Source organism: Entelurus aequoreus, linkage group LG04, assembly GCF_033978785.1.
Source record: "Entelurus aequoreus isolate RoL-2023_Sb linkage group LG04, RoL_Eaeq_v1.1, whole genome shotgun sequence".
Lineage (NCBI taxonomy): Eukaryota > Metazoa > Chordata > Actinopteri > Syngnathiformes > Syngnathidae > Entelurus > Entelurus aequoreus.
In genome coordinates, this window is record NC_084734.1 from 89255185 (window position 1) to 89273689 (window position 18505).

An 18505-nucleotide genomic window follows, 5' to 3' on the forward strand; every position below is an offset into this window, starting at 1 on the left:
TTGCATAATTTCCCACGGCACACCAGACAATATTTCACGGCACACTAGTGTGCCACAACACAGTGGTTGAAAAACACTGATCTATGAGTTATGAGTTATCTATGAGTCCCTTCTTATGCTGTATGTTGGTTAGTTATTATTTTTGACCCAAGCCTAAGGTTTATGTGTTAAATAAATAATAATTATGTGATTAACAAATGGTTTTACATCATTTGTCAAGGTTGTAAATAGATGTCCGATAATATCGGCCTGATAAATGCGTTAAAATGTAATATCAGAAATTATCGGTATCGTTTTTTTTATTATCGGTATCATGTTTTTTAAATTTTATTTTTTTATTAAATCAACATAAAAAACACAAGATACACTTACAATTAGTGCACCAACCCAAAAATACCTCCCTCCTCCATTTACACTCATTCACACAAAAGGGTTGTTTCTTTCTGTTATTAATATTCTGCTTCCTACATTATATATCAATATATATCAATACAGTCTGCAAGGGATACAGTCCGTAAGCACACATGATTGTGCGTGCTGCTGCTCCACTAATAGTACTAACCTTTAACAGTTAATTTTACTCATTTTCATTAATTACTAGTTTCTATGTAACTGTTTTTATATTGTTTTACTTTCTTTTTTATATAAGAAAATGTTTTTGTAATTTATTTATCTTATTTTTTTTTTTTTAAAGTACCTTATCTTCACCAGACCTGGTTGTCCAAATTAGGCATAATAATGTGTTAATGCCACGACTGTATATTGCTTTCGGTCTCCCCTAGAGGGGCCCTTTGAGACACTTGTGATTTAGGGCTATATAAATAAACATTGATTGATTGATTGACTGTATATATCGGTATCGGTTGATATCGGTATCGATAATTAAAGAGTTGGACAATATCGGATATCGGCAAAAAGACCATTATTGGACATCCCTAGTTGTAAATGTAAACTGTAAGTAGTAGGGATGTAACGGTATCAAAATCTCACGGTACAATATTATCCCAACTTTAAGGCCATGGTACGATATTATTGTGGTAATATATAAAAAAAAAAGAAAAAAAGAAAGAAATAAAAAGACTTAAAAATGGCATAGTGTGTAAAATGATAGTATAGACACACTTTCTGTCATTGAATAATGCTAAAATGTTCTAATCATACAAAAAAACATGTGTTTTAAATCATCCAGTAATTCAAGCAAATATTTAAAAAAAAAAACTTACCGTGCATGTCTTTAAAGCGACAATGTAAACATTCAGTGTCAAACAATAAGGTTCACTTTAGTGTCTTCCAACTTGTACTTTCTAAGAAGCAGTGTCCTTTACAGTGGACGTGTTTTATATCATATATCAATATGCTGTTTCTCAGAAAAGTTAACTAACAATTTTAACTTTTAATGACGTAAATACCTCACAGACTAATGTTTGGCTTCGCTGGTTTCAAATATCGTTTTGTGTGTGACGGTTTATGAGGCGGCGACTTGTCCAGTCCTGCCTTTCGCCCGAGCACAGCTTGATAGGCTGCAGCCCACACTAACCCTAACCTAACATATATCGACTACTTTTGAAGTTTACTCCTATTTCTCACCATGTACAATTTCTGGGGGGTGATTTCAGTCCACGGGCTGGCGATCTGTGTCGCTCGAAACGAAAGTGGCGCGCTTTGCTTTTACCTCCGCTAAACAGGGTTATGTTTTCGCCAGGGTTTGTTTGTCTGTTTGTTAGCAACATCATTTATAAAGTTCTGAACGGATTTTGATGAAATGTCCGAAAACAGCAAATCGTCTCATCGACTACAAACACACTTCACTTCCTGCTTACCGCGTTCCCCGCGCCCACTTTGCCGGTCCCGCGCCGCGCAGAGAATTCTGGGTGATGTAGTTTAATTTCGGATCTGGCCAACGCTAAAGCACCGCAAAAAACTACACACCGAGTTTTTGTTTGATACCGTCACACGTCACGGCATTTTTGTGAAGATTTTGAAACCGGAATATCGCGATATCTACAAAACAGTTACACCCCTGGTAAGTAGGTTAAATATAATTATTGAATATGATTAAAATCCAGATGACTAATTCAGTGTTAATATTTGTGTAGGCACCGGGCCCCTTTGTAGTGGAAAAGTTGGGCTCTGTCTTACAAAAGTTAAGAACCACTGGACTATAATAATTTGCCTAGTTGGGAAGTAGTCTGCCATTAAGTGCTAGTCTCGTTTTCGTTGAATCCTACAAAGTGTTTAGACTGTAAGTACTTTACTTATATCAGAATTGGAATCAAAAATACTTTATTAATCCCAAAGGGGAAATTAAAATTTTCAGCACAATCCCATTCAAGATCAGACTGGCTATACACCATACTTGCCAACGCTCCCGAATTTTCCGGGAGACTCCCGAATTTCAGTGCCACTCCCGAGACAACCATTCTCCCGAATTTCCAGACGCACTTAAGGCACGCCCCCTTCAGGCTCGTGCTGACCTGAGTGAGGACAGCCTGTCGTCACGTGCGCTTGGCCAACCAAAAAGTAACCACAGAACACTATACCGTATAGTTTTCTGTGGTTACTTTTTGGTTGGCCAACGGTTTACGTTGTATTGCGCACCCTGACGGCAAGTGTGGGAGTCGGTTCTGAAGTATGAAGTAAAGAGACGTAACTTCGTCACCTCGCCTGGTTATTGACTCCAACCCAGAATATTACACTGCCCATACCTGCGCTCCTTCAAAGGCTGTGCTACTGGCTGCAAAGCATTGCACTTTCAAATACAACAATGAGTAGAGAGGAGTGTTATGTGTGTAAATAAATTAACACTGAAATTCAAGTATTTATTTTATTTATATATATATATGTATATATATATATATATATATATATACATATATATATATATATATATATATATATATATATATATATATATATATATATATATATATATATATATATATATATATATATATGTGTGTATTTTATTATATATATATATATATATATATATACATATATAATAATATATATATATATATATATATATATATATATATATATACACATATATAATAAAATACATATATATATAGCTAGAATTCACTGAAAGTCAAATATTTATTGTACTTATATATATATATATATATATATATATATATATATATATATATATATATATATATATATATATATATATATATATATATATATATATATATATATATATATATATTATTATATATATATATAAGAAATACTTGAATTTCAGTGAATTCTAGCTAAAAAATATACTCCTCCCCGCTTAACCCCGCCCCCGCCCACTCCCAACCCCCCAAAAAAAATCTCCCGAATTTGGAGGTCTCAAGGTTGGCAAGTATGCAATAAACTGGCTATTTGATTATTATGTGCATTTAAGTTGTAGTTTTTTTTACCAAATTTGGAGGTTTGGAAATCACCATGTAAAATCGCTAATGCTAATCTTTAGCATGTCTGCGGCATATCCAATGTTAGTTAGCATCGAGCTAGCGCATTTTGAAATGTGGAGCCTTACTGTACTTTTGAGCACTTCGTCTCGCTTTGTTGGCATGGAACACTTCAACATCATCTCAAGACAGTGCTGAGTCTGCACCCGGACGTGATCTCACGTGCAACAAAGGTATTGAAACATTTTACGGAATTTGGTTGAACCTTTAAAATGACCAAATTCGGTACCCATCCTTCCATGCATCCGAGCACTGTCTCCCAAAACATTTTGAGCGCAACTCATAGGGAGCACAATAAATGTCATTTACGGTCAAATAAAGACACACAAAGAACATGGGATGTCCTCATTTTTCTTCAAGACTGCATATACAGTCCTGTATACCGGTCAGCTTTAAAATGTGACACTGCAGAATTAGCATTGGTGATGAAACTGTTACAAATTTGCATCTTGAAAAAAAGTAGAACTGATATAAGGACAACTTGGTCTAATATAGAGCTGGGCAAATATGTTGACCCGGGGGCCACATTGAGAGAAAAAAATGTGTCTGGGGGGGCCAATGTGTATGTGTGTATAAATGATATACACACATTTAGCTATAAAAACCTGCTGTACAGTGTGTGTGTGTGTGTGTGTTTGGGTCCCTTTTGTTTTCAGGAACACTAATACCAAAAGTCACATTATGACAGACCACCTAAAAAAAAACGGAATGGAATTTGACAGTTTTTTTTACTGAGTGGGACACCCAAAATGTACATGAAAATAAAGAAGGTGGGATTTACAATATTAACTATGAACAATAAAAGACTGAATATTAACACCATATGAACGTCGCTCCTCTTTTACTTCTCAGACCAGCTCCTCCATAGTTGTGTACCTTTTACAATCAAGCAAAACACAACAAAAATTAAAAAAAAACAGCAAAATTTGAATGCAAAGTGTAATAAACACCCACGATATGATATATTATCACGTAAAAATCTGCTTCCGCATCTGTTTCTGACACACGCGTTTTGGGCTGGCTGCTCTGAAAACAAACCCCGCCCACTCTGCTTTGTTCCTGGTCTGAGCTGCTGTGACGTAGATTACCGTGATAACTCCTATAACACCCAAAAGCGCAGATTTTGACCATTGAACTACAAACCCCGTTTCCATATGAGTTGGGAAATTGTGTTAGATGTAAATATAAACGGAATACAATGATTTGCAAATCCTTTTCAAGCCATATTCAGTTGAATATGCTACAAAGACAACATATTTCATGTTCAAACTCATAAACATGTTTTTTTGTGCAAATAATCATTAACTTTAGAATTTGATGGCAGCAACACGTGACAAAGAAGTTGGGAAAGGTGGCAATAAATACTGATAAAGTTGAGGAATGCTCATCAAACACTTATTTGGAACATCCCACAGGTGAACAGGCTAATTGGGAACAGGTGGGTGCCATGATTGGCTATAAAAGTAGATTCCATGAAATGCTCAGTCATTCACAAACAAGGATGGGGCGAGGGTCACCACTTTGTCAACAAATGCGTGATCAAATTGTTGAACAGTTTAAGAAGAACCTTTCTCAAGCAGCTATTGCAAGGAATTTAGGGATTTCACCATCTACGCTCCGTAATATCATCAAAGGGTTCAGAGAATGTTGAGAAATCACTGCACGTAAGCAGCTAAGCCCGTGACCTTCCATCCCTCAGGCTGTACTGCATCAACAAGCCACATCAGTGTGTAAAGGATATCACCACATGGGCTCAGGAACACTTCAGAAACCCACTGTCAGTAACTACAGTTGGTCGCTACATCTGTAAGTGCAAGTTAAAACTCTCCTATGCAAGGCGAAAACCGTTTATCAACAACACCCAGAACTGAGTGTTGTTAAAAGGAAAGGCCATGTAACACAGTGGTGAAAAATGCCCTTTCCCAACTACTTTGGCACGTGTTGCAGCCATGAAATTCTAAGTTAATTATTATTTGCAAAAAAAAAAAAAGTTTATGAGTTTGAACATCAAATATGTTGTCTTTGTAGTGCATTCAATTGAATATGGTTTGAAAAGGATTTGCAAATCATTGTATTCCGTTTATATTTACATCCAACACAATTTCCCAACTCATATGGAAACGGGGTTTGTACTTTCTATAGTTGAAGACTTATGCTCATTTAAAAACAGCACTGCACATCACAATGGTGGATACAGTTATGATGTTAAAGGTCTAAAAAAATGATGTACAACGCCCAGCGGGCCGGATTGAAAATCATAACGGGCTATATTTTGCCCAGGTGTGGTCTAATATGAAAATAAATATGCTCCATACAAATGGAAGTGTTTACCTACCCATGATACTGAAGACGTAGAACGCTTGTGACTCTTTCACTTCTCCGTTAAGCTCTCCGCGACACAGGTATGTCCTATCCTCCAGGGGTGCAGTGAAGCCCTCACTGGGAACATACAGCCCCCTGACCGGGAGGTCGGTTTCCTTCTCATAGAGGGTGACGTTGATCTCTGGGTTGGTGACCACGCAGGGGATGGTGGTCTCTTCGCTGGTCTTGGTCAGCATGCCGTGGGCACTCTCAACAAACCAAATGTGAGGGTCTACAGGCGGACATATGTCAATTGTTAGGTTTACTTCAAGATATTTGGCTTCATCTAAAACAGCGAGATTGTCCAAACCTGGGACAAAGACGACCACCTCCTTGGTTTCTCCAGTGAGTCCATCCGTGCACTGGTACACACCCGTGTGCTTCCAGCTCACGTCCCACAGGCTCAACGCGCTGGACTTGGCGCCGTTTTCCACAACTCGGTAGCTCCGCACACCGTTGGAACCATGTTCTACCTGGAAGTAAGGCACGTCGTCCCTCTTGAACGCCCAGGTGGTCTCCCCCGAGCCCGAGCATTTGAGCGTGAGAGAGGAGCCCTCGGACAGGACGAGCTGGCCCTCGCGGGGGGTGACCTCCAGGCAGAAAACCTCAGTGCGGAGACACAGGAGAGCTGCGGTTGACACAACAAGGGAGGGGTCAGGTTGGAGGTCAAGGGGACGGCGGCGCAGCGGCGTGGGGTCAGAGGTTAAATCAACACAACATGTTCTAGCCTGACAATGTTGACGGATAAGAGTTGTTTGAGCGAGGAGATGATGATGCGGTATCAATGACAGATGAATTGAAATGGCAAGAGGTCAGCATGCATGGAGGCAACCACACAAGATGATGCATTTGGGAAAACTGGGCGATATGATGACCATTTCTTAGTTATTGTACAGAAATATGGAGAAACACCTACAAATGTGCGCTTCATTCCCTAACGGTGTTACAAAAACATCTATTAGAATAATTAGAGATATTATCGGCTGATAAATGCTTTAAAATGTAATATCGGAATTTATCGGTATGTTTTTTTTTATTATCGGTATCGTTTTTTTGTTTTTTGTTTTTTAAAATTAAATCAACATAAAAAACACAAGATACACTTACAATTAGTGCACCAACCCAAAAAACTTCCTTCCCCATTTACACTCATTCACACAAAAGGGTTGTTTCTTTCTTTTATTAATATTCTGCTTCCTACATTATATATCAATACAGTCTGTAAGGAATACAGTCCGTAAGCACACGCTGCTGGGTCCACTAATAGTACTAACCTTTAACAGTTAATTTTACTCATTTTCATTCATTACTAGTTTCTATGTAACTGTTTTTATATTGTTGTACTTTTTTTTATTTAAGAAAATGTTTTTAATTTATTTATCTTATTTTATTTTATTAATTTTTAAAAAAAGGACCTTATCTTCACCATACCTGGTTGTCCAAATTAGGCATAATAATTTGTTAATTCCACGACTGTATATATCGGTATCGGTTGATATCGGTATCGGTAATTAAAGAGTTGGACAGTATCGGAATATCGGATATGGGCAAAAAGCCATTATCGGACATCCCTAAGAATAATACATAATGTTGGATATAGAGAACATACAAACCATTTATTTATTAAATCAAAAATATTGAAATTCAACAATTTGGTGCATTTGCAAACAGCTAAAATGATATACAAAGCAAACTATAACCTGCTAGCCAAGAATGTACAACAATTCTTCTCAACAAAAAGAGGAGAAATATAATCTTAGACGAAAGTGTAATTTAAAACATTTGTATGCTCGTACAACACTTAAAACCTTTAGCATATCCGTATGTGGAATTAAATGATGGAATGGGTTAAATCAGGGGTGTCAAACGTACGGCCCGCGTACCGGATCAGGCCCGCGAACAGGTTTTATCCGGCCCGCGGGATGAGTTTGTTAGGTATAAAAATTAGCCAACATTTTTGAATGAAAGAAACTGCTGTTCTAAATGTGTCCACTAGATGTCGCAATAGCAATTATTTGTATCTTTGTAGATGATGCTACATATGTACAAAAATAAATAAACCACATGATGTTAGTGTGCCAGTCGAAGAAAATGATCAAACTACATAAATAACATCCTGTAATTTCATTTTAATATTATTTTTTTATCTTGATAGATTGAAAATTAACACCAATGAGTTGACTGATGAACGTCATCACATAATTTATTCCGAAAGTATAAATAAAGACAAATAAAGATAGAATACTTTTAACGGCAACATTATGATTTGTACTTTTCAGAATGTGCTTGTTCTATTTTTAAACAAATAAAACAATCTAATGTTGTCTCCGGGATTTTACCAGTCTGGCCCACTTGAGAGTAGATTTTTCTCCATGTGGCCCCCCATCTAAAATGAGTTTGACACCCCTGGGTTAACCAAAAAAATCCAACAAAGCACCAATATGATTCCGTTTAAGAGACTGTTCAAACTACAAGTGTTCACAAAGTACACAGAACAAGAATTATGATGAACATCTGAACCCTTTTTTTATTTTAGATAAAGATTATTTATGTTTTTAATATTTGTTTACTTACTATGGTATATTACTTATTTATTATTTTATCACTGTTCTATTACAGAGAACCAGGAAATGGGAGGAAATTGCTATTGTATGAAAAGGGGTAGGATTAAATAAGGTCGGCTTCTTCCTACTCCTTTTCGGACGTGCTGTGATGAAACAACTGTAAATATGTGATGCATGACATTGTATCGTATGCATGTACCAAATAAACTGAAACTGAACTGAACTGAATGATGGATGCAAACGTCGGACATTTTGGATAAGACGACAGCAAACCGAATCTCTTTCTGTCACTTTTGTTGTCTATTATACATGTTTCAGAGTCATTTCCCACTCATTTCCATACAGGTGAAAAAAGTAATGCTCATAATATCCTCTTAAATCAATCATAATATAAAAAATGTAATATTTTGCAAGTAACAACACTGCAAAAACTGACATCTAAGTAAGATGAAATATGTCAAATAAGGGTGATATTTGCTTATTTTCTGTCTGATAAGATAATTGTTCTCACTAAGCAGATTTTATGTTAGTGTTTTACTTGTTTTAAGTGTCTAAATGATGTCAGTAAGATATTACAGCTTGTTGCTGAGATTTGATGAGCTATATTGAGTAAAACATGCTTGAAACTAGAATATCAACTGTTGCAAAGCTGTGTCATCAACACTCACAAGTATAAAACTACTTTGTTAAAGAAATCATTTCTTACTTCAAGCATGAAAAAAGAAATCATGATGTACGTATGCGTATCATTATGTCAAGATAATGGCACTAGCATTTACTCATTTAAAGGCCTACTGAAATGAATTTTTTTTATTTAAACGGGAATAGCAGATCCATTCTATGTGTCATACTTGATCATTTCGCGATATTGCCATATTTTTGCTGAAAGGATTTAGTAGAGAAAATCGACGATAAAGTTCGCAACTTTTGCTCGCTGATAAAAAAAACCTTGCCCCTACCGGAAGTAGCGTGACGTCACAAGCGGTAGTGCTGCTCACAATTCCTCGTTGTTTACAATGGAGCGAGAGATATTAGGAGCGAGAAAGTGACGATTACCCCATTAATTTGAGCGAGGATGAAAGATTCGTGGATGAGGAACGTTAGAGTGACGGACTAGAATGCAGTTCAAGAGATATATTTTTTCGCTCTGACCGTAACTTAGGTACAAGCTGGCTCATTGGATTCCACACACACTCCTTTTTCTATTGTGGATCACGGATTTGTATTTTAAACCACCTCGGATACTATATCCTCTAGAAAATGAGAGTCGAGAACGCGAAATGGACATTCACAGTGACTTTTATCTCCACGACAATACATCGACGAAGCTCTTTAGCATGAGCTAACGTGATAGCATCTGTCTCAAATGCAGATAGAAACAAAATAAATAAATCCCTGACTGGAAGGATAGACAGAAGATCAACAATACTACTATCAGGAGACACCGAACCAAACACTGGACATGTAACTACACGGTTAATGTGTATTTGACGCCTGTCGAAGCCTAGCAATGCTGTTGTAAACGACGCTAACTTAACAACGGGACCTCGTCAGAGCTATGATAAAAACATTAGAGCTCCACCTACGCCAGCCAGCCCTCCTCTGCTCATCAACACCCGTGCTCACCTGCGTTCCAGCGATCGACGATGCGGTCGGCGGCCCGGAGACGTAGGAAGTCAAGGTGAGTTCGCCGCTAGCGCGTCTGCTATCCAACAAAGTCCTCCTTGTTGTGTTGCTACAGCCAGCCGCTAATACACCGATCCCACCTACAACGTTCTTCTTTGCAGTCTTCATTGTTCATTAAACAAATTGCAAAAGATTCACCAACACAGATGTCCAGAATACTGTGGAATTTTGTCGAAGAAAACAGAGTGTCCAAAAGGGTCCAAACACTTCCGTGGACCTCGCGACGTCACACGCAAACGTCATCCTCCAAAGGCGTTTTGAACCGGAAGTTTAGCGGGAATTTTAAAATGTCACTTTATAAGTTAACCCGGCCGTATTGGCATGTGTTGCAATGTTAAGATTTCATCATTGATATATAAACTATCAGACTGCGTGGTCGCTAGTAGTGGCTTTCAGTAGGTCTTTAAGAATATTTTTCAACATATTGAGCAAAAAGGTGTTTTTTTCTAGCAAGAAAAGTGCACTTGTTATTAGTGAGAATATACTTATTTGAAGGTATATTTGGGTTCATTGAGGTTAGCTAATTTTACTTGTTTTGGAAAGTCTTGACAAGCCAAATTTTGTTGTTCTGTTGGCAGATAATTTTGCTTAGTTCAAGTAAAATACCCCTCATTTTATTTAATTTTTTTCTTGTTGTTGAACACTGACTTTTTGCAGTGAACTAACAAGTTTTTCCTAGCCAATTACTTGAAAGAAATGTCCAATCTCCTAGTTTTCTGTAATGCACCATCTTCTTTCAATAAACTTAAAAATAGACATTTAAGAAAACATGTCACACTAAAAAAAAAATAGTGTAAGGACAACAAATCACAACAAGGTATGATTGTATTTGACAGTAATATAATCTGCATGTTAATATGGACGGCGAACACAAAATTGCTGCCACATGTTCAATCTGTAGCAGATCAGGATGAAAATTGGTATGACATAATAGCTTGGTTCTGCATTCACATAGGAGAGAATAAATAGGATTTGACAGATCTACAAATCCCATTTTTAACCGTTAACCTCTTAAGGACCAAGCTGTTTGTTTACATGTTTTTTTATTTCTCTTTGCTATTTGGGCTTTTTGGACCCTAATTAGAATAAAACTAAAAATCATCTTTTGATATGATGTACTTAGTCCATAAGTACACAAACGTGTACTTCATGTGTAGTGACAAGCTAATTTTTATTTTTACACTTTTTTTTCTCCAAATTCCATTGTATGTTGTATTCTTCTGACACCACCAGATGGCAGTATTAGTGTCCATATGTCGGCATAATACCCCAATTCAGTAGTGTACACAATTTTGGAAATAAGAGCTAAAATGTGCTGTCCACGCATGTGGCCACTAAGGCCTTTAGAGGTTAAAGGCCTACTGAAAGCCACTACTAGCGACCACGCAGTCTGATAGTTTATATATCAATGATGAAATCTTAACATTGCAACACATGCCAATACGGCCGGGTTAACTTATAAAGTGACATTATAAATTTCCCGGGAAATATCCGGCTGAAAACGTCTCGGTATGATGACGTTTGCGCGTGACGTCACGGATTGAACGGAAGTATTGTGTACCAATACAAACAGCGTCTGTTTTCATCTCATAATTCCACAGTATTCTGGACATCTGTGTTGGTGAATCTTTTGCAATTTGTTTAATGAACAATGGAGACTGCAAAGAAGAAAGCTGTAGGTGGGATCGGTGTATTAGCGGCTGGCTGCAGCAACACAACCAGGAGGACTTTGACTTGGATAGCAGATGCGCTATCCGACGCTAGCCGCCGACCGCACCGATGATCGGGTGAAGTCCTTCGTCGCGCCGTCGATCGCTGGAACGCAGGTGAGCACGGGTGTTGATGAGCAGATGAGGGCTGGCTGGCGTAGGTGGAGAGCTAATGTTTTTAGCATATCTCTGTCGAGGTCCCGTAGCTAAGTTAGCTTCAATGGCGTCGTTAGCAACAGCATTGCTAGGCTTCGCCAGGCTGGACAGCATTAACCATGTAGTTACATGTCCAGGGTTTGGTTCGGTGTCTCCTGATAGTAGAAGTAATAGTATTGTTGATTTTCTGTCTATCCTTCCAGTCAGGGGCATGTTTCTTCTGTTTCTATCTGCAGTTAAGCCCGATGCTATCACGTTAGCTCCGAAGCTAAAGTGCTTCACCGATGTATTGTCGTGGAGATAAAAGTCACTGTGAATGTCCATTCCGTGTTCTCGACTCTCATTTTCAAGAGGATATAGTATCCCAGGTGGTTTAAAATACAAATCCGTGATCCACAATAGAAAAAGGAGAGAGTGTGGAATCCAATGAGCCAGCTTGTACCTAAGTTACGGTCAGAGCGAAAAAAGATACGTCCTGCACTGCCTCTCTAGTCCTTCACTCTCACTTTCCTCATCCACAAATCTTTCATCCTCGCTCAAATTAATGGGGTAATCGTCGCTTTCTCGGTCCGAATCGCTCTCGCTGCTGGTGTAAACAATGTGCAGATGTGAGGAGCTCCTCAACCTGTGACGTCACGCTACTTCCGGTACAGGCAAGGCTTTTTTATCAGCGACCAAAAGTTGCAAACTTTATCGTCGTTGTTCTCTACTAAATCCTTTCAGCAAAAATATGGCAATATCGCGAAATGATCAAGTATGACACATAGAATGGATCTGCTATCCCCGTTTAAATAAGAACATTTCATTTCAGTAGGCCTTTAAATATACATTAATTTAATGGAGTTTATTTTCTGAAAATGTTGGTGTGCTCACCTGCGACTGTCAAGTGGAGGGTGAAGACGAGCACACTCCTCATCGTGGAACTGCTCACGTTCTGAAAAAAGCAGATCTTTTCAATTCAATGACTTTTAAAAACATACAAATACAAATAACACGCCCCACATTTCAGCAACCATTTTTCTTTTTCTTAAGGAGCGGTACTAGAGAAAATGTTATGATCTCACGTGACAGTTATTCGTTTCTTGTATTTTTTCAAATTATTATTTACTGTCCAGGGGCCGTACTTATCAAGCTTCTTAGAATTACTCCTAAGAAGTCTGCTAAGAGTTGACTTAAGAGTAAATAAATTCTTGGCTGAAAGCTGCACTTAAAAGTTAGTTATCAAGCGTCTTACTCACACTTTCAGCGAAGTGTAGGACTGAATCTTAAGTGTCACACTCAGAGCTGAATTACGACATTACTATGTGCCGTAAACGCAATTTTAGGTGACGTCATTTCTGTGTCCATAGAAATGACCAATCACGGAAGGGAATCCGTTGTCTAAGAATAAAGAAATATCTTGGAAATATTTAAGTGGACAATGGGAGTGTATATTTTGACAATAAACTACAAAATAATACAAAACAAACTAGTCCCCGCCGGCACTCACGCTACCGCTCCCTCTCTTCTCTCGCCCACACACTCACTGACGTCACTCACCTCACGGCCACACACATACGCTACTGTCATAACATTTTCTTTCCAATTCATTAATTAGGCAACTCATTTGAAACTGGTGTGGGTGGCTCTATATATACTAGCCCACTGCAGACACATGCAGAAATCAACAAGGAATCGAAAAGTATTAAATCTGTGACAAAAATAATATCCGCTCTGTCTAAACGATACCGTTTGATCAGCTGCTCGTCATCAAAAAAAACAAAACATTGTTCCGTTCCCTGAATGTTCGCGCACGTCTCTCTCGCCTCAGTGCCATCCCCTGCTGGCAACTCCTAACCACTTAAGACACCTCTGAAGGTCTCTTAAATATCGTGGAGAGTAGGAGTGATTCTTAGACTTAAGAACATTGATAAAAAGCTTTTATTCTTAAGTTTGAGAGTAGGACTAAATTTCGCAAATTCTCAGGACTTAAGTGTAAAATGGCACTCTAAGAAGCTTGATAAGTACGGCCCCAGGACTCTTATTTTTCGTCTCAATTCCTATTTAGCTCCATTTCTCAGGTGTGATCACTGGCTCCCTCACTTATACTTGGTTGCCAATCAGGATGCTTCTTATGCCAGCCCTGTAGCCGACTGGATCATGATGCTTTGCTTCTTTTGCGCTTTATACGCATGTTTGCTCTTTGTGCACTTCCCAGCTGTGCAGCTTGGATTTTTGTGCTAAAAAGGGCTTCTTTTCGGCACTTGCCTGACTCCTCTACATCCCATACAAGCACTAGAATGTGACAGGAACAATGACTTAGAATAATGAGTGTTGGAACATGTAAAGTACATGTTGAGATTCCGGTTTCTCTAAGTGACCCGCAGCCCCACATTACCGGCAGCACTCATGCATCCCCACACCATAACACTACCACATCAATGGGAATACGCAATTTTCTTGCAACTAACTGGTGTTAGTTATAGGTATTATGTCTGTGTGTTGACTTATTTCTCCATACTGTTATACAAGCTGCACACTGGCTACTCACACATTCAGCAATGCAAATAAAAGATGTTTCAGAATGATAAAGTGATGACGAAGGTTGTTGTGATTTCAAAAAATGCAGACAGCCGAGGAGGCAGCGTGCTGGTAAGAAGGTATTTAGTGCACTAGCCCAGGGGTCGGCAAGCCAAAACGTTGAAAGAGCCATATTATGGAGAAAAAAAGACAAAAAACAAATCTGTCTGAAGCCTCAAAAAATTAAAATGTTAGTCTTATTAGTCGTTGTGGAGGGGGGCGTGGCCTGCGGGCCTGCCACGGAACGGGGTGTGCCAGGACCGGCCTCAAAGACAGCGACAGGTGCGTAGATGGCCCAGGTGGGCCTTGTTATCTAATAACCTGTCGCCTTTATTAGCAGCAGCCGGGATGAGACGAGTAGTTGTGGTTGGAGGTGCTGCTGAGCGGACGCAGGAGACAAATACAGTTTACACACAGGAAAACACCAAAAAACTCAAAATAAGTCACGGAGTGATGTGACAGGTCGTGACCGTACTTTGAGACAAGTATAGCGATGCTTGGTTGGTTGTGGTTTAAATTCACATTCAACAATTGCGACGACTGGTTTTTATTGTCAATATCGAGTTCCATTTTTGAATGATTTCTTTTTCAATGAAAAAAATGTGCCTTGGCTCAAAAAAGGTTGAAAAACACTGAGCTATGCAAAACAAAAACCAAACAGGCTACAAAGTACACAAATACAGAATGCTGGACGACAGCAAAGACTTGCGCCTATAAGTAACGTCCACAAATGACATCGGTACTTGACATGACAATCGACAATGTCCCGTCAAAGAAGGAAAGCATCCGCACAACCTAAATAGTCCTGATTACTAGGGCTGGGAATCTTTGGGTGTCCCACGATTCGATTCAATATCGATTTTTTTTTCCCGATTCAAAAGAATTGTCTATTGATGGAATACATAGATTTCAGCAGGATCTACCCCAGTCTGCTGACATGCAAGCAGAGTAGTAGATTTTCGTAAAAACTTTTAAAATTGTAAAGGACAATGTTTTATCAACTGATTGCAATAATTTTAACTATTAAATGAATAAAAATATGACTTATTTTATCTTTGTGAAAATATTGGACACAGTGTGTTGTCAAGCTTATGAGATGTGATGCAAGTGTAAGCCACTGTCACACTATTGTTCTTTTTTATAAATGTCTAATGATAATGTCAATGAGGGATTTTTAATCACTGCTATGTTGAAATTGTAACTAATATTGATACTGTTGTTGATAATATTCATTTTTGTTTCACTACTTTTGTGTGTTTGTGTCTCCTCTCAATTGTTGTGTGTGGTGTTTGTGTCTCCTCTCAATTGTTGTGTGTGGTGTTTGTGTCTCCTCTCAATTGTTGTGTGTGGTGTTTGTGTCTCCTCTCAATTGTTGTGTGTGGTGTTTGTGTCTCCTCTCAATTGTTGTGTGTGGTGTTTGTGTCTCCTCTCAATTGTTGTGTGTGTGGTGTTTGTGTCTCCTCTCAATTGTTGTTTATTGCACTTCTGAGTGTTGCTGGCTCGGCTTTGCTTTTGGAATTGGATTGCATTGTTATGGTACTGCTGTGTATTGTTTTGTTGGATTGATTAATAAAAAATTTTTTTTTTTTAAATAAAAAAATAAAAAAAATAAAATAAATAAATAAATAAATAAATATATAAAAAAATAATAAATTGATTTTTTAAAAATGAGAATCGATTCTGAATCGCACAACGTGAGAATCGCGATTCGAATTCGGATCTATTTCTTCCCACACCCCTACTGATTACTAACAGAAAACGGGTGTGGGGATTAGCGCTAAATGGCAGGCGTGAAGCTGCAAAACTACAAAATAAGAGCGCAGGACAGGAACTAAGCAATAAACTTGGAAATAACCAACATCGTCCAAATAAGACACGGCCTGTCAGAAGTACAACGGAGCTAAAATAACAAAACCAGCAGACAAATCTGGTTTGTGTTCACCCCAATTAACGTGCAACAGTTAACCTCTTTCCGTGAGCCTCTGACCTCCTATCATGATGGATGGACGCTCGCCATCGTGAAAGTCATTAGACGGAGTTAAATGTGAGTTGTGTGTCAAAGCAATCTGCTTACCATCAGAGAGCAGCGACCACGGACGACGCTCGGCTTTGCACGTGACAAATAAAAGGTATTGGTTGTCTGATGGGATTTTCAAGCCTGGCTGCACCGGGACAGAGCGCCAATGTCTGCCCCTGTTTTGTCCGTGGTTCATCAGGGTTCTGCCCACCGACAAAAGGGTGACTGTGTGCAGCTTTGCAACATACCAAGAGATTCTAGCGCCACGCTGAGCCATCAATTGGTGGCGGTGTAAACAAAAGTGAAATTGAAAGCAGCTGACGCAGGAGAGAAACCTGAAAGGATGTGGCAGTTCTCAATGGACATCATGTTCTGACGCTGAGGTCTATTGAGGTGATTCATGACGACCACCATCACGCCCCCAGCATGGAGCACTCCCACTTCTGGAGTGTGAAGTCGGAGGAGAAGGGGGGGGAGGGGAGGTTTGTTGATGTTTTTGGACTCAAGGTCTGCACAACATAAGGCGTCTGGAAACAGTTAAGGATGGGACGTACGCAGGAGGGTGGGAAAGAGAGCGAGGGCGGAAGAGGGAGCCTTGGGAAGAGCGAGGGTGGAGTAGGAAGTGAGGGAGGGAGCCAATGGGAGAGTTGAGAAATCTGGCCTGCTATTGCTAATCAAAGATCTATTTTCATCACCAGGACAGTTTTGATTGAAGTCATTAAAAAGGAGTCCTGCAACGATGTGTTGGCAAACATCTAGCAGTGATGCTGGAAGACAGATTAAAAGAGCTTTTTGGGACGGGTGTGTAGCTTTAATGCTAATCAGCTGCGTTTGTCCACGCTTGACTCCCACACAGTTTGTGTCTCCAAGAAAAGCCGTAGTCAAGTTTTTTACAGATTTAGCCTGACTGACCTTGAAAATTCCAAGCAGAGAGCAGATGACACTTTTTTAGTAGGGGTGTGGGGAAAAATCGATTCGAATTCGAATCGCGATTCTCACGTTGTGCGATTCAGAATCGATTCTCTTTTTTTTTTTTTTTTTTAATCGATTTTTTTAATTTATTTTTGTATTTATAATTTTTTTTTTTTTTAATTAATCAATCCAATAAAACAATACACAGCAATACCATAACAATGCAATCCAATTCCAAAAGCAAAGCTGAGCCAGCAACACTCAGAAGTGCAACAAACAGAGCAATTGAGGGGAGACACAAACACCACACACACAACAATTGAGAGGAGACACAAACACCACACACACAACAATTGAGGGGAGACACAAACACCACACACAACAATTGAGAGGAGACACAAACACCACACACAACAATTGAGGGGAGACACAAACACCACACACAACAATTGAGAGGAGACACAAACACCACACACACAACAATTGAGAGGAGACACAAACACCACACACAACAATTGAGGGGAGACACAAACACCACACACAACAATTGAGAGGAGACACAAACACCACACACAACAATTGAGAGGAGACACAAACACCACACACAACAATTGAGAGGAGACACAAACACCACACACAACAATTGAGAGGAGACACAAACACCACACACAACAATTGAGAGGAGACACAAACACCACACACAACAATTGAGAGGAGACACAAACACCACACACAACAATTGAGAGGAGACACAAACACCACACACAACAATTGAGAGGAGACACAAACACCACACACAACAATTGAGAGGAGACACAAACACCACACACAACAATTGAGAGGAGACACAAACACCACACACAACAATTGAGGGGAGACACAAACACCACACACAACAATTGAGAGGAGACACAAACACCACACACAACAATTGAGAGGAGACACAAACACCACACACAACAATTGAGAGGAGACACAAACACCACACACAACAATTGAGAGGAGACACAAACACCACACACAACAATTGAGAGGAGACACAAACACCACACACAACAATTGAGAGGAGACACAAAC

General features: G+C 39.0%; 1 protein-coding gene across 5 annotated transcripts in view; it reads right to left on the minus strand.

The window, feature by feature from the left end:
- The window catches only part of pdgfrb (platelet-derived growth factor receptor, beta polypeptide), a 153582-nt gene that overhangs the window by 60164 nt on the left and 74913 nt on the right, over positions 1 to 18505 (minus strand). For 4 of the 5 annotated variants that reach the window (XM_062045957.1, XM_062045955.1, XM_062045956.1 and 1 more), the window contains 3 exons: positions 12814 to 12874; positions 6136 to 6453; positions 5800 to 6057 (listed from right to left, as the gene is read on the minus strand). In XM_062045957.1, coding sequence (XP_061901941.1) covers positions 5800 to 6057; positions 6136 to 6453; positions 12814 to 12856 — 619 coding nt within the window. In that variant the 5' untranslated portion in view covers positions 12857 to 12874. Of the gene's footprint in view, positions 1 to 5799; positions 6058 to 6135; positions 6454 to 12813; positions 12890 to 18505 lie in introns of all 5 variants that reach the window. The other variant, XM_062045958.1, reaches the window with a different exon arrangement.